Source organism: Cricetulus griseus, assembly GCF_003668045.3.
Source record: "Cricetulus griseus strain 17A/GY chromosome 1 unlocalized genomic scaffold, alternate assembly CriGri-PICRH-1.0 chr1_0, whole genome shotgun sequence".
NCBI lineage: Eukaryota > Metazoa > Chordata > Mammalia > Rodentia > Cricetidae > Cricetulus > Cricetulus griseus.
The window spans coordinates 74,493,260-74,514,802 of record NW_023276806.1 but is presented as its reverse complement, the minus strand read 5'-3'; the positions used below and the strand labels follow the sequence as shown (position 1 = coordinate 74,514,802).

General features: G+C 42.0%; 1 protein-coding gene across 6 annotated transcripts in view; it reads right to left on the bottom strand.

Moving 5' to 3' along the window:
* Positions 1 to 21,543, bottom strand: part of Rxfp1 (relaxin family peptide receptor 1) — a 119,575-nt gene that overhangs the window by 64,161 nt on the left and 33,871 nt on the right. For 3 of the 6 annotated variants that reach the window (XM_027392910.2, XM_027392909.2, XM_027392908.2), the window contains exon 2: positions 9,930 to 10,067. The exons of 2 other annotated variants lie outside the window; for them this stretch is intronic. In XM_027392910.2, the coding sequence (XP_027248711.1) occupies positions 9,930 to 10,067 (138 nt within the window). Of the gene's footprint in view, positions 1 to 9,929; positions 10,068 to 21,543 lie in introns of those variants that run through there. One more of the 6 variants, XM_035451611.1, reaches the window with a different exon arrangement.

Below are 21,543 nucleotides of genomic sequence, written 5' to 3'. Positions count from 1 at the left end.
AGAGATACATGAGCTCAGCTGCAATCCCAGTAGAAAGGAAATAGATGAGACTTTTAACTGGATTTTCTCTCTTGGAAAGATGGAAGCTTGTAATAGAAACAACCTTTAGCCACAGAGAAAGATTTGCATGAATAAAGACTGTTACTCATTTGGGAATGTGAGATGACATTCCTAGTTGGTGCGTAGTTCGGGGTTGTAACTTCCCTACTTTAAAATAATAAAACAGTTCCTTTCTCAAAGACTGCCAGGGGGAATAAATGAGGCAAAATGCACACTTAGAATAAATAGTATCTTATATTTGGTAACTATGGTAAAAAACATCAGCTCTTATTCTTATCATCACTCTTGCCATTTTAAATTTGGAGGTATCTCTAATTTCTCATACACTACTTTTTAAGAAAAAAATTAAAAATACTTGCCTTTAAAAATCTTCTACATGTTTTAAATATGATGTAAAAGAAGGCTCCATCTGACTTAAATTTTATGAACGAGAGATTTGTTTGAATGCAAAATCACATAACGATTAAGAGCATGGGTAGTGTTCTTCCACCCAAGCAAAAACAGAATGTAGGAAGCTTCTGTGTTTGGGTAAGTGTCCATCAAAAGTCCATGTGCTTATAAAGTCTTGGTCCTTAGACCATGCCATTACTGGGAGGTGATGGAATTCTTGAGAACTGGGACCAAGTGGAAACTTTAGGCCACTTAGAATTGTCCTTGAAGGGGACCCTAGTCCCTCTGACATTTGACCATGAGCAGTTTTCTGAAAATATGCTCCTATCATGACAAGCTACCTTGCTATAGGCTAAAGCAATGGGGGTAAACTGATCATGAACTGGTATCTCCTAAGCTGTGAACCAAAATCAATAACTTTCTCTTAACAGGTTGGTTACCTAAATTGTTAAGGCAATGAGAAGTTAACACACAAGCCAGCTAGGATGGGATTCTGACTAAATCATGCTATCAGGAGATTTAAGTGGTCATTTTGCATTTCCATTTTCATCATTTATGGAATGAATATATTACAACATACCTGTTTTCGGTGAGGATGAAATGAAAGAATGCATATGAAGGATTTTTATTGTGTCTGCACACATAAATACTCAATCATACAAGTTAGTCTAGTTACAACTCTTATTAGATAAAACCAAAAACTGCCAAGAAGGTCAGAAAAACAGAAGAAAACTATTCAAAAATGGTCTCTCTAGAGCCTATGAGTATTTCCAAATAAAATACAGCATTAACAATTGATGTCTAGAGGGAAGGGCAAAGGAGAAGCAGTTAAGGTAAAATTTGGAAAGGTCTTGTTGAGGTCTGAGTGTTGACTATCCCCAAAAGGTCCATGTTTTAAAGGCTTGGTCCTAAGAGTGATGCTAATGGGATTTTTATATGGTGGAGCCTAGTTGGATGTCTACAGATCCTCGGACATGTTGCCTGGAAGAGAATAGTCATTCCTTCTTATTTTTGTTTTCCTTCATGGACATGAAGTAATGGTTTTACTCTGCCATGTGCCTCTGCCATGACAAGGCCCATCAATTATGGACTGGACCCCATGGGCTGGAATGGCCCCAACTGATATGTGAGCCAAAAATGAACCCCTCGTCTTTGTGCTTTCTTAATCAATTTTCTTAGGAATCGGTTACAGGGACAGAAATTGAACACACATCTGCGACATAAATTCCATAAGCAGTAGTCCTTATCTTTTCAGGGGCTTCCCCAGGAAGCACAGTGCAGTTTTCACTGCTGGCAAAGCTGGCTTCTGTTTACCGATAACTTGTTGTTTCACTTCTGTGTGTATGGATGTGTGTGTGTGTGTGTGTGTGTGGGGGGAGACAGGGGAGGTGAGTGATAGTACAACTGAGTTCAAAAAGACCTCATGTACTCCATATTAATTTTTGTGTGCATGTGCTCAGTAATGTTCTGCTACTAACCTTTCTGGCTTTCTGGCTTGGCTGGCTATCCAGATTCCAGACAGTTCTCAGAGGGAACAAAGAACACAGATGGGAGAAAGGCTCATGACCATCTAATAATGAAAAATGCATTTAGTCCATTTGCATGTGAAACTATCAGTCTGGAGCCAAAGGAGCTCATCTATTTGGCCATTGAACCAGGAGACAACTTCCTCTGCCTGAGACATCCAAGCCCAGTTATAGAGAGAGGAGAGGCAGCCAATGACCCCGCCTACAGTGCGGAGTCCATTAAAGTTATTCAACCTTAGCCTGTTCAATTTGGTTTTCCTTTCATATTGAACTTACACCAAGGACTCTGGTCAAAGTCTTCCCCTTCCTCTAAATAGCTAAACACCTTGATGTTTTTCTGGGTATGGGGAGCTCTCCCTCCTGTCCCTGTGAGTCATCTTCTCTATTCTTCTTCTGTTCCTCCCTTGTGACTATGTATAACTGGCCATCACATAAAAGAACACAGAGTATCCAGAAAAAAATGTTTTTCAAGTGTTGGAAACTATCTGAGATGAGAGTTTATGCTTGGTGAAGTAAGGATTAGGATTCCTCATTGGAAATGCTGTCTAGAGTGCACCCAAGTCCAGATGACTTTCTTCTGGACTAGGGCTCAGGTCTACAGAGGGTCTACCTTTTTCTGTTTCTTGTACTTTGCCTTGACTGTTGTAACAAGTTAGTGCAATCTGGTGGCCTGAAATGATAGAAATGTATTCTTTCATGGTTTCAAAAGCCAGAATCTAAACTCAAAGTGTCAGCAGGGTTGCATGATCTCGTCAGGCTCTAGAAGATCTTCTCTGCCTCTTTGGGCTCTTGCTTACTTTTGGTGTGCCTGTAAAAGTCTAGCCTTTGCCTCTATCTGCCAAGGGCTACTCCATCTCTGCAGCCATTTTCTCTTCCTTGAAAGGACATTGATGTTGGCTTTGGGGTCTATATTAATGATTCTGTCTGAGCATCTTTGTCTTTGTTATCTTTGCTGACACTTTGCTTCTGAATAAGGTCACATTCTTAGGTCCTAAGAGGACAGAAAACTTTGCTGGACATTTTCTCACTACTATACATCATTCCAAATGCACTAAAAGAGATTTCATGCCATTTTTTTCTGTGGCTTACAGAAATGCTAATGTGGAAACAGACCAAAATGTCTTCATTCCTTTTCTGTGCATGCCACTACAGAGGTGTAGAGGAGGCGAGAGATGTTCAAAGAGCAAGTCTAGCAAGGACAGGCATGATGATTTGGTCTATAGAGAATTTGGTCTCCATAGTAAATGCAGCCTGTCTTCAAATGAGGTGGTATAGTTGAAGTGAGAGGTGGGCACTCTTGTATTGGCTCTACTCATAAAACATGAAGAAATGTTGGAAATGCAGAACCTTTTCAAGTGAAAATCTAGTTGTAGTGAATCCATCTGATAGGTCCATGTAAGGTAATCAATCCCAGGGTGCATGTGCTAGGCAAAAGCTCTACCACTGGGTTCTAATCCCAGCACTCACCCAAGAATTTGATGATAATTTGACTTTACACTTTTACTACTGAGTTGGCACTCAGTTTGAAATGAACATACGTGATTTCTAAATGAGAACTGTCAACATTTTGTAATTGGATTCCCTCAGTGTTTAGGCAGTCACACTCTCCAAGTGTCTGGTTGTTCTATCTCAAAAAAGAAAAGTTTCTCTTTCTCTGCTTTGTAACTGCCACACCAAATTCCCACTCTGATGACTTCAGATTGTTGTTTTGGTTTGTACTTAGACTGTGTTTGTGAAAAGTCTCAGGAGAGATTAAAAACTGCATCAGTGACACACGGTAAAAATACAGAAATTATATGAGAACTATATTAAGTACTGGAACTTGGAGAAATATGCTTTTCTATCTAAGAAAATTACATGTGTAATCTCTACATTACTTAAATGTTTAGAAATGATGGGATTCCCATAAATTCACCCAAAAGATTCTAAATGTATTTTTCTTGAATTATGCCCATGGAAACATTCAATGGTTTAGCATGTTTTAATGGTTTTGTATTAGGTATTTTATTCCTCATACTTGGTTATTGTTTTAGTTACTTTTCTTATTGTTTGGATGAAATACTATAACAAATAGCTTAAAGAAGTCAGGGTTTATTTTGTCTCACAGTTCAAAGGGTATAATTCATCATGGCATGGAAGGCATGACGGAAGCTTAAGACATCTGGTTAACCTACATCTATAGTCAGAAAGCAGATGAAGATGAGTGCTGGCGCTCAGCTCGCTTTCTCCTCTTCATTAAGTTTGGGATCGCAGCCCCTGGACTGGTATCCACAGTTAATGGGGGATCTTTCTACTTCAGTGAGCTCAATGTGGAAACTACCTCACATATCTACCTAGAAACTTTCCTCTTTGGTAATTCTATTCAAGTTCATAACCAATGTTAATCATTATTTTGAGTCTATCTCTTGTAAGCCTGACACACAAATGTATCACTCTGAAGCCACACCTTCCATTTTGTTGTACGCATAGACTCATGACTATCTAATAATGAAAAAATGCATTTAGTCCAATTACAAAAGTTGCCCATGGTCTTTAACAGTTTCAACACTGTTTAAAGTCCAAAACCCAAGTCTCATCTGAGACACAAGACAATTTCTTAACTGTGAGCTTGGTGCGTGTGTGTGCACGCGAGCGTGTGTGTATGTGTGTGTGTCCCATGTACTTCTAATATACAACAGCACAGACTAATCATTCCAATTCCAACAGGGAAGAAGGGGGCAGAGCAAGGCAAGAGCAAACTAAAACAGACCAAAGCCCAGGAGGGAAATCATCCAGTCCTGCAGTTCACTGTTTGGCCACTGGGACTTTTGACACAATCATCTAGGCTCCAAAGGGGTTTGCTAGCCCTGCGTCTCCAGCTTTGCCACCTGCAGCATGTATACTCTTTCTTGGGCTGCCACTACTCTCTGTCTGCAGCTCACTTTAGTGAACATCCCATGGTCCTGGCATTCTCAACATCCTGGAGTTTCCATTGCAGCGTAGGCTCTACCTTTTCTAGCTTCATGCAATCACTTCAGAATCTCCTTACGGGAACTCCAGCCCTAGCATGTGTAAGATGCTTGACCCGCTCTTAAGGACCTTGCTGTAAGTCTACACAATTCCCTCACTATTGCATCTTTCATGCCTATAAAATCAGTACCACGTAGATGCTGCTACTACATTTTGCTGTCAGCTCCAGGTATGGTCTAGTTCTCTTGGACCATAGTTGCAGTCACTGCTGTTTCTGCTGACCCTTGGGTATCTCTTTAGTGAATATTTTTGAACAAGGAACCTAAGTATTCTTAGTTTAGACTCCCCCTTCCAAATTAATTTGTGATTTACAAGTTGGAGGCTTCATGGAGTAGGTTCTTGCTTAGGGCATCTTTTCTATTGTCCCATTGCAGAACATGATGTTTAATCTTTTATGGGGCTAATCTTACATACTACAGCCAATTTTGCTACACAATCTTTGTCCACAACCCCAAACTCCTTTCCTTGCTGGATTCAGAGTTTCCCTATCTTTTTTCTCTCTTTTAGTGTAGATCTGGGTAAGACAGTGATCGGTTGCCTGAATGCTCTGCTGCTTTGGAATTTCCATCGCTTTACAAAGATGTCCATCACTTTGGAATTTAGCTGCACTCCTACTTCTTATCACTTGACTCTACAGATGGTGATGAAATTCTGCTGTCCGTCCTGAGTGTTCCAGACAACTTTGGCATGGACAGACAGCAGCAGTACATACCTGGACAACTTAGAAACTTGATCAGAGTTAAGATCAGGACACAGGCAGAATGAAGCTGGAATCTTTTCCAAAAATGACTTCTAGCCTAGTTCTTCCTGAAACCTCAGGAGCTGGGACTCCTGTTTTTCTTTCCCTTGGCATTCTGGTCTCCCAAATTCCCATTAGACTGGCCTATTAACCTCTTCTCACAGTGTTTTAGAACTTCCTTATCCTGTACCTGAAAACTGTTCCACATTCCTCCAACAAACCAGTTTTAAAAGTCTATAAACCATGTGGTCATGTTTATCACAGCAAAGATTCAACTTCCTGGCACCTGTTTTCTGTATTGGCTCCGTAAAAAATGATTGTGTGTGTGTGTGTGTGTGTGTGTGTGTGTGTGTGTGTGTGTGTGTGTGTGTGTGTGTGTGTGTGTCTGTCTGTCTGTCTGTCTGTCTGTCTGTCTGTCTGTGTCCAGGGGGAGTTGGACAACTTTCCTGAAGTTGAAGTTACAGGCATTGCAGCCACCTGATGCAGGCACTAGGATCAAATTCCAGTCCTCTGGAAGAGCAGCAAGTGCTCTTAATTGCTAAGCCATCTCTCTAGCTCCTGTGTCAGCTACCTATAATGTTCATTGCTATGGCAAAATATCTAACAAAGGGGATTTCAAGAAGAAAGTGTTTCTTTTGGCTCACAACTTGAGGGTACAATCCAACTTGGTGGGGCAGGACTTGGCAGCAAGAGTCTGAGGCAGCTGGTCATATTGTAATAATATTCAGGAAAGAGAGAGATCAGTGCTTGCCCACAGCTCACTTCTTCCTCATGTAGCTGGAGCCTCAGGCATGGAAGGATGCATTACAGGGTGTGTGATCTCACCTCACTTAACCCTATCTAGAAATCCCCTCACAGATGGTCCCAGAGGTTTTTCTCCTAGATGATTAAATCAACTTAAATCCTGTCAAGTTGATAATATTAGTCATCATAATTATAGGCCATACTATTCTCCAACTGGCAAAGATCTTGCTGCCTCTGCCTCCTGAATGCTGGAATCTTGAGTTAAGTTTTACCTTGAATTTTTCTCTGATTATTGGAAAATGTCCTCTTCCACTAAAAAAAGGACATTTGATTTGAAATATACTTTTAATTGAAAGTGATCATGGATTCATCTCATTTATATAGGCTAAAACATTTTATTTTTACATAGTTGGAAATGTATCTAATACTGCTTCATCAACTATTCATGGAGTTTATACATTCTGAAAGGACCAAATTTCTGGTTTAATTTAATTAGCATTGGCAAGAATTTAAATATGGATGTCTTAAAAGTGAGCAGCCTTGGGAGCATAAATTATCCAGATACCAGAAAGGGAAGAAATAAAAAACCACAGCTGGCTAGGGGAATTAGAACAATGGGAAGCAAAAATAACTTGAGCTTCTAGTTTTTAATCACCTGATTCTACAGATGGTGATGAAATTCTTATGTCCTTCCTGAGTGTTCCAGTTTACACTGGACTGGAAAGACAGCAGCAGCCTGTACTTGGACGTCTTAGAGGTTTGATCAGAGTTAACATTTCAACATGATAGAGGGTAGGATTCTCATGCATGAACTTGTTGGTGGGAGGAGCACAAATGCATCATATCTCTCTTCTGCTAAACACTACCCATGTAGCATCTCATTTAATCATTTTAAAAAGATTCTGCACCCCCCCCCCCGTGTGTGTGTGTGTGTGTGTGTGTGTGTGTGTGTGTGTGTGTGTTGCCCTTGGAAGGAGTCACATCCTCTGGAGCTCGAGTTAGAGATGGTTCTGAGGCACCTGCCATGGGTGCGGGGAACTGAACTTGGAACCTCTGCAAGCAAGTGCTTTTGACTGATAAACTATGTCTCCAGCCTTCTTTGAATCCTTTTATCTGCCTGTGGCCATACGAGCTCTTCTATCCCATTTTATAAAATAGAGAACAAGGGTCATTTTCTACCCTCCATGGCAGCATTGAAGTAGAATCTTGGAGGCTGAGCCAGCTATATTTAATGCCTTATTGTCTTTGTTCAAGTTGTTGACTGGGGAGTCTTGAGGAAAGCGCCTGACTAAAGATTATCACCACAAGGACTGATATTTATTATTGTTTTTATTCTTTAATATGGTCTCTTTAATATTACCACTAAACCTAGAGTTTCTTTTATGCTGAAGACCTGATTTTACTGGTGAATTGGAGACAGCTACCAGGCTTCTGCTTCCTGGAACCATTCTACTTGATGGGACACCACCTAGGACTGTGTCCAGATAAAGAGCAGAGGGAAGGACTGGCAGCCTGCAGATCCCAGCTACATTTTAATTTTTAAGAACAGTGTGATATTTGGTTATTTTAACAACTGCTATTCTTTGAAATGTCTGCTGACTGCTCACCCAAAATTAAGTGTGGTTTTCACTCACCAGTTTGAGAGACTACATTTGATGTACTTACCTATGTAGAGAGAGTCTTCCAAACTGAGAAGTTGTGAAAATACAACTAGGGAAAGGTATTAAACAAAACAAAACACCAAAGCAAAGCAAAGCAAAACCAAACCAAACCAAACTATAAAAGCCCGAAGCTGGAGGGTGTGGCTCAGTGGCTGACTGCTTGCCTAAATCCAGCTTTTGTTCTGTCCACTTGGCATAGTAATCAAACAGATTATAATTGTCACCATGTAAGAGAAATTGCAGCTTTTATTTGGCACCTTAGCCCAGGTGAGACACTAGACAGAGGAGGCTTAGGGAGTGAAACTGAGAACTGTTGTTAGCTCTTTGCAGTTCTTGGCTATTGGGATTCCCACATGCAAGGAGTCGGATGAAAATAGTGACTTTATACCCATTCAGGAAGATGACTTAGGTTTGTTTGTGATTATAAGATTCATTTGCAAGAAATGGCCTATTTCTCGAGGCTCAAACATTAGTTCTATGACATAAGCTGATGAAGTTTACACAGATTGGAGGTTTTTAAGCTTTGTCTCCCGCCAGTTCTATTTGTAAAGGAAGTTTAATTTGTTAGCGTGGTGCTTTGTAAAACTGGAATGCTCAGAATCGGGCAGCAAGGCCTCCCGAAGGCTTATCATTCACACAGTGCATCCAGTGTTAGCATTGTAGGTACGCTTCCAACTTCCAAAAATAGTGTCATGTTTTCTCACAAGTGAGAATACTATTAACTTGCATATTGAAGAATAGATTCGTTTTGCAGTGAGCCCGCTTCAGGGCACTCAAGTTGTTTTGATACATTTGTACTTTAAAGTTTCAGGAAGTTGAACAAAAGTATCAACTGCAAGCTATCTTCCTAAATATTTGATTTGGCTAACAGCCACACTCACTGGCCTAGTAAGGCAGTAGGGCAGGTTGTTGATGGGACAAGAAAACCTCACTGACCTATTTTCAATTTTAGGAATTGTCACGTTCCTCCCTAGCTGTATTAAGGAAAACAACAGTCTCTACTGCTAATGAGTCCCGGTCCTCTGCCTGGCACTCTTCTGATCCTTTACCTCCAATCTTCCCAAAGCCTCACAGTGTAGGTGCAATCGTTAAACCCTTCAACGAAATGGGGAAACTGAGGCACACAGAAGTTTTTAGAGTGTTCTTAAAAGCTTGCATAATGCGCTTCCTAGGTTTGGTTTCCAGAGACCCTAGTCTCAATTTTGACCCCATGAGCTCTGCAGGTTTCTTGGCTTAAAGCAACTTGAATGTGCAGAATAGTTACTTCTGTGAAATACTCAGGGTAACACTATCACCTTTAGAACGGTGGGGGATAGATGTGACAGTTCATCACTGTATTAACAGAATTAGAGTTAGAACAGACATTGGGTTCTAGCAGGCCCAAGGACAGCAAACATGGCTCTGGCAGGCCTTGCTCTTTTCCCTCATTCCCTCTGCCTTGCTGAACATTGCATTACATTGCATTACATTGCATTACATTGCATTACATTGCAATTACATTGCATTCCTAAAGCCAGCCAGTCCCTTATTTGGCACTTCCTCTTCCTGAGGCCCCCTTTTCCTCTCTCCTTTTCCCTTCTCTCTCATCCTCTATCTCCTGACTTTGTCGCTTATTCCCTGTCCTCTGTCCCTCTGGGGCAAATACATCTCCTTTGTGCTGAGAACTTGGTCTTGTGCCAATTCTGGTCCTTTCACAAAGTATATTGAAGCAAATCAACTGTCAACAGGGACTCTGCATTCAATTCTCTTTCTGGTGGTAGTGGCCAGGCCTGGCTGGCTGAGACTCGGCTCTTCACTCACCACAGTTTTTCTCATCAGCTTGGTTCCCACAGTCGTCCACACCATTGCAGTGAAGCACCTGAGGCAAGCACTTGGTGGTGTTCCCACAGGGGAAGGAACCAAGGGGACAGCTGACATTCTGTGCACTCCCAGGAGTGACTGGGGGGAGAGAGAGAGATGACATTTTGGAGAAGGTTAGTAGAAACCTAGCACCAAAGGTAGTCCCCTCTTCATAGTTCCCACACTATTATCCCTTGGTCTGGCTAGTGCAGAAACTTGGCATTTCCATCCACCATGGCTATTGCTGCTTTCCAGAGCCTCTGCCTCACTAGGATGTTCTGACTAGCTTCTTTTCCTAGGATTCTCTTGCCAGCCTCTCTTTCTTTGTCCACTGCCCCACTCCTCTATGAATGCCAAAGTGGTGGGGTTTGAACCTGCTCATGTTAGGCAAGCATTCTATCACTAAACCATGCCTCCAGCTTTCCACTAAATCATGTGTCCAGCTCTCAACTCTAGGAGTATTTCCTCAGCCCCTCTTTTTTTTCTCTTTCTTTTTCTTTTTCTTTTTTTTTTACATTTTTATTTTATTTTATTAGTTCAAATTAGGAACAAGCTTGCTTCAGATGCCAATCCCTTCTCCCTCTCCCTCCCCTCCCCCCAACATCCCACCTGCCCCTAGCCATCCCCCCTCCACTCCCCAGGCAGGGTAAGGCCCTCAAAAGGGGCTCCCCAAAGTCTACCACATCGTCCTGGGCCAGGCCTAGGCCCTACCCCTTGTGTCCAGGTCAAGAGAGCAACCCTTCACAAGGGATGGGCTCTCAAAATACCTTCTTTTTTTTTAAGACCTTACATATTTAATAAAGTGCATTACCTCTGTACAAATGGAAAAAAAATTAAGTTCAACATTTCTAGACCAATATGGCTGTTAATTTTTGTACAATGCCAACTCAACACGGTAAACTGAGATAATTTTTTCAAAAGTTGACAGCACAGCTAAAGTTTCCAAAAATTCAAATTATATATGTATATGTATATTTATATTTATATAAAAGGACCAATAATGGCAGTATGTTATGCATCAATAGCAGCAATAGCTTTTCCAGGTTCTGCAGTCATTTGAACAAAATTGTAGAGACATCCATCCAGCACTCTCCATTTAAAAAAAAAAAAAGTAAAAAACAAAATCCCAGAAAAGCAGCACAGTTCTGTTACTCTTGTGGTACCTGGCACCATTTTTTTTTTTTAAATTAGCTTCTCAGTCATCATCTGGAAGGAAACCATCATCTGAGCAGCATCATTAAAAACAGCTCTGATAAAGCATGGTCACTACTATGTATCATAAAGCAGGTCCACATATGAGTGAGTACATATCGTGTTTGTCTTTTTGTGATTGGGTTACCTCGATCAGAATGGTTTCTTCGAGTTCCATCCATTTTCCTGCAAATTTCAAGATTCCATTGTTTTTTCTGCTGAGTAGTACTCCATTGTGTAAATGTACCACATTTTCTCTATCCATTCTTCAGTTGAGGGGCATCTAGGCTGCTTCCAGTTTCTGCTATTACAAATAATGCTGCTATGAACATGGTTGAACAGATGTCCTTGTTATATGAATGTGCTTCTTTTGGGTATATGCCTAGGAGTGTAATTGCTTGATCTTGTGGTAGACTCATTCCCATTTTCTTGAGGAGTCACCATACTAATTTCCAAAGTGGCTGTACAAGTTGGCACTCCCACCAGCAGTAGAGGAGTGTTTCTCTTTCTCTGCATCCTCACCAGCATAAACTGTCATTGGTGTTTTGATTTTAGCTACTCTGACAGGAGTAAGATGGTATCTCAGAGTTGTTTTGATTTGCATTTCCCTGATGGCTAAGGATGTTGAACACTTTCTTATGTGTCTTTCAGCCATTTTAGATTCCTCTATTGAGAATTGTCTATTTAGTTCTGTACCCCATTTTTTAATTGGATTGTTTGGTGTTTTGGAGAATAGCTTCTTGAGTTCTTTGTATATTTTGGAGATCAGCCCTCTGTCAGATGTGGGCCTGGTGAATATCTTTTCCCAGTGTGTGGGCTGTCGTTTTGTCTTGCTGACTATGTCCTTTGCCTTACAGAAGCTTCTCAGTTTCAGGAGGTCCCATTTATTAATTGTTGATCTCGGTGTCTGTGCTACTGGTATTATGTTTAGGAAGCAGTCTCCTGTACCGATTAATTCAAGGGTATTTCCCACTTTATCTTCTAGTAGGTTCAGTGTCGCTGGGTTTATGTTGAGGTCTTTGATCTATTTTTGACTTAAGTTTTGTGCAGGGCGAAAGGCTTGGATCTATCTGTAGTTTTCTACATGTTTGCATCCAGTTATGCCAGCACCATTTGTTGAAGATGTTCTCTTTGTTCCAGCATATAAATTTGGATTGTTTGTCAAAAATCAGTTGTTCTTAGGTGTGTGGGTTAATATCAGGGTTTTCAACTCTATTCCATTGGTCTACCTGTCTATTTTTGTGCCAATACCAAGCTATTTTCAGGACTATAGCTCTGTAATAGAGCTTAAAGTTAGGGATGGTGATGCCTCCAGAAGTTCCTCTATTGTACAGGGTTGTTTTTCCTCAGCCCCTCTTAATGAAAGTATGTTAATATTTTTGCTTCAGTTCTATTACTGTCTTCTATAGAAAGCTTTCAGATTTTATTATTTTTTTGATCAAGAATTTAGTGTTATCTTTGCCATGGACTTGGAATCAAGGCTTCCCTGGTGTGAGGGTGTCTAGAAGCACATGCCCTATGTTCCTTTTGTAGTGGATGTTCCTAAGTGTGAGACCCTGGCAAGACTGTGCTGTCTGTTGGAAGAATACATCTGAAGAGGTCAATAAATAGTTCCAAACTGAGAGGTACACAATGAAATGAAATGCGTGCTGTCATGGACACTGACTGCTCCGATCTGCATAGCAGGCCTCTGAGAAACTGTCTGAGTAAGCTGAGAGCAGAATGAAGAGGCGAATCAGGTGGAACAGGAGGTGGCAGGGGTGAGTGGGGAAGGGAGTGGGTTTAGGCTGAGAACCAGGTACCTTATGGAGGTTGTGGTGGAGCAGTGAGCAGGCATGCATGCCTTGAGCTGGGGCTGCGGAGGCAGACAAAGAGAAGACTTTGACCTTTATTTAAAATGCAAGGGAAACAGAAGGTGGACCTGGTGCTGCAGCCGGCGACGACTTGTGCCTTCCTAACATTCTTCTGGCTGCTGGGGCTGGGCCACAGATCTCAGAGGGTGAGAGTGGGGGGCTAGGCTGCTACTGAGGAGATTATAGCTATCCAACTGAAAGATGATGGAGTTTAGCCTGGGGCGGAGCCAGGGGAGGGGAGACATCACACACACACACACACACACACACACACACACACACACACACACACAGAGAGAGAGAGAGAGAGAGAGAGAGAGAGAGAGAGAGAGAGAGAGAGAGAGAGTTAGAAGTGACAGTGGAAGCATCTTGAGCAGCCAGGGCAAGGCTGTGCCTTTTACTCAGTGTCCTGGGAAGTGATGAGGGTAAGAGGAGAAATGCAGCAGCACATTCTCCCTAGGTTCCATCCTTCACCAGAGCCTCGCCATGCAGCTTTCTTACTCAGCTCAGCATTAGATCCAATTGCCACCATACCACCTTTTAGAGACCGATGAACCCATCCTCCATCTCCAGCCCTGCTTCCCTGTCTCATCCTTCTCCAGTTCCCAGGACCCCCTCGGTACCGTTCTATCTCTTCACATCTTTTCTTGGAGAGCTTGAAGCCAGTCTTGCCTCAGACTATTACTGTCTTGCTTTTAGGTGAGATTCTGTTCCTACTAGGTAATATTTATTTATGAATTGATAGAAAATTAGTTACTATTTGAAATCATGTTTTCATGATAGAATGTTCTGAGTATCCCAAACCAATCTAAAATTTAATGATTTATACCCTATGAGCACGCAATAGAACAAAGAGGACTATCGGAACTTTGAAACTTCAGTGACATTAATTGTCATTTCCAGACCCCAACTTAAACCAAAGGCAGTTAACAAAAGGCCATTATATATTGGTTCTCAAATTCTCTTTTGTGCTTTTCTATCTTGTGATGATACAAGAAAGAAACCCATTGCAGCAAAGTCCCTGATATCATCTGCCCCTTGAGGGTTTTGGAAAGGGACATGACCAATAGGAAAATTAAAGATGCAAACACAATAAGTAACAATTGTTTCACAGATACCTGGAAGAAAGTGTATGGTGGAAACTTAGAGGAAATGCCTTTGTCTTGAAGCTGTTGAAAGAACTGAAAGGTTCAGAAACTCTGAAGAGTAAGCACACTGAGGATAAAGTAGAGGTTGTTCTTTACAGCTGTTTTCAGTGCACAACAAAATAGAATGGAGGGTTCCTTTCCCAAATGCTTCTATACCTACATAAGCAGAGCTCTCCCACCCCACCACCAGACCTCCACTAGAGTGGCACCTTTGTTAGGCAAGATGAACTAACACACCATCATTGTCTGTCCTTTACAACATAGTCCATTCTTGGCCTTGACCAATGGGGTTTTTGGCAAGTTTTATGGACCATGATTATCATGTTGTGACTCATAAAACAAGACACCAGGACCTGGAGAGATGGCTCTGTGGTTAAGGGCACATTGCTCTTACAGAGGACCCGAGTTTGGTTCCAAGCACCCAAGTAAGGTGGCTCACAACTTCCTGTAACTGTAGCTCCATGTGAAGGGACCAGCTCCCCATTTCAGCAGCCATAACAGCCAGACACATGCTTTTCTGATCTTGCCTTGGTCACTAGAGGTTAGGTGCCTGCCTCGTGGCAAGGAACCAATCAGAAGTTAGCTGGTGGTGCTATGCTTTATGGCTCTGGGTGTGCTTTACGGACAAGCGCACAGCAATGACGCGCAGAGCATAGCAATCACCCTGGAAGGGCCTATGGGCCATGACAACCAGTTGACCAATCAACACCGGGTAAACCCTTCAAGCCTGGAGGCACACCAATCCTGAGCCTTTGCGTACCCCTAGACACTCCCCTTACGCTGCCCTATAAGATCTCTATGCAGCCGCTTCGAACTGTTTTTGCTAGCCATTCGCCATGGCGGGTGGGTGAAAGGCCGAGCTAACATGGGGTTAGCTCGTTAAACAACAATAAAGCCTCATGCAGTTTGCATCAAGCTTTCGACTCAGCCTGGTGATGGGGGTGGCCGTGGTCCTGGGCTAAGATCCTGGAAGCTTGAGCTTTCTGGCGGTCTTACACATGGAGATCTAATACCTCTGGACTCTGTTTGCACTACACTCCTATACATTCTCCCATAAAGAAAAACACACATGCAGACCCCCACACCCCACCACAGACACAATTTGGCAAAGGAATCTTTATTTTTTAAATTTAAATTAGAAACAATCTTATTTTACATATCAATCCCAGTTCCCTCTCCCTCCCATCCTCTCATGCCCCCCACACCTCCCCCATCCCACCCTTTATTCACTCCCCAGGGAGAGTGAGGCCTTCTGTGGGGGATCATCAAAGTCTGTCACATAATTTGGGGCAGGGCCCAGGCCCTACTCCATGTACCCAGGCTGAGAGAGTATCACTCCATGGGGAGTGGGCTCCCAAAGTCCATTCATGCACTAGGAATAAACACTGGTTCCACTGCAAGAGGCCCCATAGACTGCTAGGACCCCCAACCGTGACCCATATTCAGGGGGCCTGGTTTAGTCCCATGCTTGTTCCCCAACTGTCTGGCTGGGATCCATGAGCTCAGGTCAGCTGTTTTTGTGGGTTTCCCCAGCAGGGTCTTGACCCCTTTCTGACAAAGGAATCTTAACACCTGTGAGTTATGGTGTGAATAGTATTCTCACTTGTGAAGTTATCTTAAAAGTCAACAATTCATCATTCCCCTCCAATAGTTGATTAAACCACAGTGGAAAGTAAGAACTGGGTCTCCCAGAACAAAGATCTCAAAAACACATTCATGTTGACACTGGTTTTCAATATCTTCTCTATTAAACTTAAAGAGTGGACCTTAAAGATCAAGATTAAAAACAAAACATCTCTGACAAATTGTCAGTCTCCAGCTCCAGCAACTGTTCAAAGTTTTAGCTAGATGAACAGGGCTGTGATTCCACACTGCTGGCTTGAATATTCTGAGTCACTTGCTTTTGTTAGCACTGCTTTTATGCTCTTTTTGTTGTTGATGGTACCAGGGCCTCTGGAATGCTAAACACACGAACACACACACACACACACACACACACACACACACACACACACACACACCGCTACTGAGATAAATCCCCAGCCTGCATCTTATCTCTTAAATTTATATTCAATATGGATACAGCGTTTCAATAACAGTACCATGAAATTAGCCTATTTCCATAACATTATGATTGAATAGATACATTAAAAGCCTTAGATATTATGTCATAATTGTACTATAATTAAAATTATATTAGATTAATGTTAATTTATAATTTTAAATTCCCAAACTGACAGTGAACCTGCAAATGTGGGATAAGAATCTTTTCATCTCCCTGAACTGACAGTGATGTGCTCGTCTGATATTACCCTCAGACATATGTCTATATATTCCCTGTGAGTAAAGGCATTCTCCCACAACACGACACAACCATCAAAATCAGAATATGTTGCCATTTCCATGGGACCCTCATCTTCTGTTCAAACTGGGGCGCCCAAATATCCTTTAAGTAAATGGTTCTAGTTTGGACTCAGGCCCTGAGACGAGTTGTTATGTTTTTAGTTTTTATCTGGAACCACCTTTTTTTTTCTTTAAAAATCACTATTACTTTGTATATGTGTGTGAGGCAGGGATGAGTGGGCAAGTGTACTAGGGCACATGTGTGAAGGCCAGAGGACAACTTTGTTGAGTAAGTTGTCTGCTTCTTCTAAGTAAGTTCCAGGGTTTGAACTGTTGACAAGTGCCTTGACCTGCTGAGCCATCTTACTGGCCTCTTGATCCTTCTGCCCCCAAATTTCTCCATCTTTGGCAATTGGAACAGTCTCAAGCTGACTTTGATTCTCTTGAGCCTCAGCAGACCTCATTGATCTCTGAGGACTTTCATGCTTTGGGGCATTGAATGATTTTCCCAGAATCATCTATTTTGCCTGCTGTGCCTTTAGAATCCACCATCTCTCTGAGTTCTGGCTCCTTCAAGGGTCGAGTCATGCTCCCAGTGTCCTCAGTGGATGGACTGGGACTGTGTAGTCATCCAGGCCTGTGCATGCACACACCTGCATTTACTTATTAGTACATCTCTCGATACCAAACTGAGTGTCCCCTCCTATGTAGTATCTAAAGACTATGTCTGTTTTTCTCCTATTAAGTTTCTCTCCCTGCTTTTGTAGCAGTGAGGAACCCGCTTTCTATTACTTCAATATAATTATTCTGACTACTCCTCTCCCCACGTGGACAGCTTTCCCAAAGGGAATCTCTAACATGCTCCCTCTCTGTCATTCCTTACATCCCAACATAGAATCCCTTCCTGCAGGCCACCAAATGGCTTCAGGACATGATTGTTCAGGACAAAGGGCCAGGAGGCAGTGTCCAGGGAATGTTCTGGAGATGTTGAAAGCAACATCTAAACAAGTGGGAAGAATGTTTTCCTTCGACTAGGGCATCATCTTCTCAACAGTGGAAGCCGTGTTGTCGTGGGAATGATAAATACAAGACAGGATAATGAACCTCTCTGGAAAATTACCCAAAGGTTTGCAAAGTAACCATCCATAGGAAAGTATGCCAGTCTATCTGTCAGAAAAAAAGGTGAGACTTTGAAATGGGAAAAACACATAAGATCACTGAATGGAGTTATCTTGACCTCACATCTTTGGGTTTCTTTTTTTTTATTATTTTCAACTCTGGCATATAAAAATGCAAATAATCATTGTCCCTAGAAACACAGATATTCTGTGGTGGAAATGAGATGGTAAGATGCATTAATTTTTGTTCCATGGTATTGGTTGATTTTGTATGTTTTTATTCCATTGTTTTATTTCTGTTAGCTAAACTTGTGCACACCCACTCACCGCCCCCCCCACGTATACACAATGTCTCCTGAATTACCATTGGTTCTCTCATTACTAAATGAATTAAACAAAAGTCTTTGAGACATTTTGATTCTATATCTGTATGAGTCATTACTCCTAATCTCTTCTTCCCCTCAATTCTTGTTAAATTATCCTTTAACAGGTGTGGGGATTTACTTGGAGTTCCAGAGTTGATATTTTGAGCTGAAGACATTTGGGTCTCAACAGATGGAGTAATGTGCCTTCTCAGAGCTCATTTTTTCTGACTAACAGCAGAAATGTCTGGGAACTAAAGTTGGCATCCACTCCCTCTTTGGGGCCAGGAGAGAGGCCAAAGGTAACCTCTGATCAGTCCCTTCCCTGGGGGTATTCACAGTGCCTTGTTGTTTGAATGAGAATGTTCCTCATAGGTTCATGTATTCAAATGTTTAGTCATCAGGGAGCAGAACTTTTTGGGAAGGGTTAGGAGGTGTGGCCCTGTTGGAAGAAGTGTGTTACTGGGTGTGGGCTGTGAGGTTACAAAAGCCAATGCCAGGCCCAGTGTGTGTGTGTGTGTCTCTCTCTCTCTCCCCCTCTCCCTGCTGTCTGTGGATCAGGTTGTAAAGCTCTCAGCTACTCCTCCAGCACCATGCCTGTCTGCTCCTCACCATAATGATAATGAACTAATCCTCTAAAATTATAAGAAAGCCCAATTAAATGCTATCTTTTATAAGAGTTGCCTTGGTCAGGGTGTCTATACACAGCTATAGGACAGTAACAATGACTGCCCCAAAGGATGGATAAAGACCCACATCAGACCCATATGAACAAAGATGACACAGACTTTCTCATCTACTACTTGTTCTCTTAAAGACCTCTTTGGTCCAGTGTGTAAAGATGCTTGCCATCCATCTTGTAACCAACTCTGGCAAGTTGTTCTCTGACCTTCACATGTATATTGTGCATAAACATGTGTGTGCATCCACACACCTCTCTACTTGTTTGTCTGAGATGAAGCTCTGGCTGACTTGTACAATTCTTCCCTTTAAGTATAGATACATATATTTTTCTTCATGTATATATTTTTCTTAAATATTTACGTGTGTGTGTGTGTGTGTGTGTGTGTGTGTGGTGTGTGTGTGTCTGCCACACATATGTGGGTGGTGAGGAGGCCAACAAAGGGTGTTGAACAACTTGGAACTGAAGTTACAGGCAGTTGTGAGCTGCCTAGCCATATTACAGGAAACAAATTTCAGTGCCCTGGAAGAACCTTATGACTTCTTAACTGCTGAACCATCTCTCCAGCCCCAGCTATTCCTTCCTTCCTTCCTTCCTTCCTTCCTTCCTTCCTTCCTTCCTTCCTTCCTTCCTTCCTCCTTTCTTTCCTCCTTTCTTTCTTCCCTTTTGGAGACTTAGTCTTCTTATATTACCAAAGCTGATTTGAGCTCATATCCTCTTACATCAAGTAAACATCACTTGTGTCTGGTACATGTGCACTTTAATCAGAAAAAGGACGGAATGAAATATGTAAGCAGCATTGAAATGCTTAAGAAAAGTTGACATTTGCTATATTTAGAATTCATTTTATTAGATTTTCTAGAATTTTAGGCAAACATTTGAACCATATAAAATCAGTTTATGTGTAAGATTTTCTTCAAACAACAGTTCAATATATTTGTGAAGGGGATTGTAAGAAGCTCAGTGAATTCAACATAAACTGAACTTGGTAAGTTAGAAAATGAAGGTGACTTTCCATCTTAAAAGATTATGAATGGAATAGTAAGATCTGAAACTAGAGATTAAAGGTTTCATGATTGTATGTATAATAAAGTCATATTATTGTGAGACATTAAGAGCCAACTGCTGACATGCTGGTTACATGGCTCTCCCAGAAACCCTGCCCAGTCACTGCCTCCCCTGAAGAGCCCCAAAGAACAACTTTCCCAGCTTTCTTGCTTTCAGGTGACTACAAGGGCCACAGAGACAGCATGTGGGGTTACCTAGGAAGTCCTAGCATTCCTAAAACAAAACAAACGCCATTGTTGCCATGCCTTTCATATTCCAGCCTCCAGCATGAGATGACAGGTAGACCCTCAGCAGCCTCCTCGAGCTTGTGAGCACTGGCAAAAACAAGAAAACTCACAGATGCTGAGACATGCCTAGCCTTGGAACTACCAGCCCACCAGATTCTTTTCAGTTAGAAGAATAAACCGTTGTTACTTAGACTGGCAGGGTCAGAGTTTTTCCTTCTAGAAAATCACTTTCTAGTAAGCTGGGTGTGGTGGCACATGCCTTTAATCCCAGTACGGGGGAGGCAGAGGCAGGAGGATCTCTGAGGGTTCAGCCTGGTTTACATAGTGAGTTCCGGGACAGTCAAGAGCTACACAGTGAGAATCTGTCTCAAACAAAACAAATAAGCAAGCAAGAAACACTAGTGTTATTTTCCCACACAGTTTCCTTTTAAAGACGAGAAACCTCAGGTTGGCAATCTACTTGAAAGGATAACAGGATTATCAGGGAGTCAGATGGCAGCTACGATACTAAAGCAGTAGGAGGTTGCTGAGTTGGTGGAATTCTTGGTGGCCTGATTACAACAGCTGAGATTAGAGACCTCCCTGAACTATGACATCTGTCCTGGTGTCTAGCTAGATGGGAGCAAAGAGACACATTGGGCATGGGGACATTGTGGGACTGACATGTAGGTATGTTGTATTGTATGTGACAGGATGGGCCCAGTAGACCTGCAGCCTTGACTTCACATTCTTTATAAAAAGCTGGGAAGAAAAGCTACAGCAGAGCCTGGGCCCTTCTGCTTCCTGCAGATACTGTGGAGGAGAGAGCTTCCCTTTCCTCTGTGGGCCAAAGGTCCCACTCAACATCAAAATACTGTGCAAGCTTTATACCTTGGTTTTCCATGAATGACTAGTCACAGTTCTGAGGTTCTGAGGTTCTAATGGCAAATTTCATTTGTTACTCAATTTCATGTGTCAAGCTTATGCCAATTCAATAATATCACCGAGGCAGAGGAAAGCATTTAACATTACTGCCAAATTTTATAGGAATATCAATTTTCTATTGAAAAGGCAAGTGCATCTCCTGACTGCCTTCCTGCTGTTCCAGTTTGCATGTTATAATCTTGTGATTTACATTAGAAAAAGAAGCAGTCTTTCGTGTTAATAAATAAGCCATTAATTCAGAATTTGTAGCCCCTTGCCTTAATGTTGGATGCTTAATTGTTAAACAAATACTTGCTGGGGGTGGTAGGGGAGGATGGGTGGGAGAAGGAAACTGGGATTGTCATGTAAAACAATCCTGTTTCTAATTCAAATAAAAAAAAAAAGTTGGAAAAAAACCAGCTCCACCCTCCCCCCCAAAAACAAAAAAAGCACAAATATTTGCAAAACACACCTGGCCCTCATGTGGTGGAAGGAAAGCAGTCAGTGTTGGGACTCCATGGACTAGTCCCCTAGCCTTCATCTGTCACTTCCATAGATCTGTGTTTTTTTAAAGCCTTGACCTTAGCATATTACAAGGAAAATCAGTGTGCACGATAACTCAATGGCTTTCCTCCCTCCCAACAGCCCACTTCTGCTTCCATGTCATACTTTAAATCTAT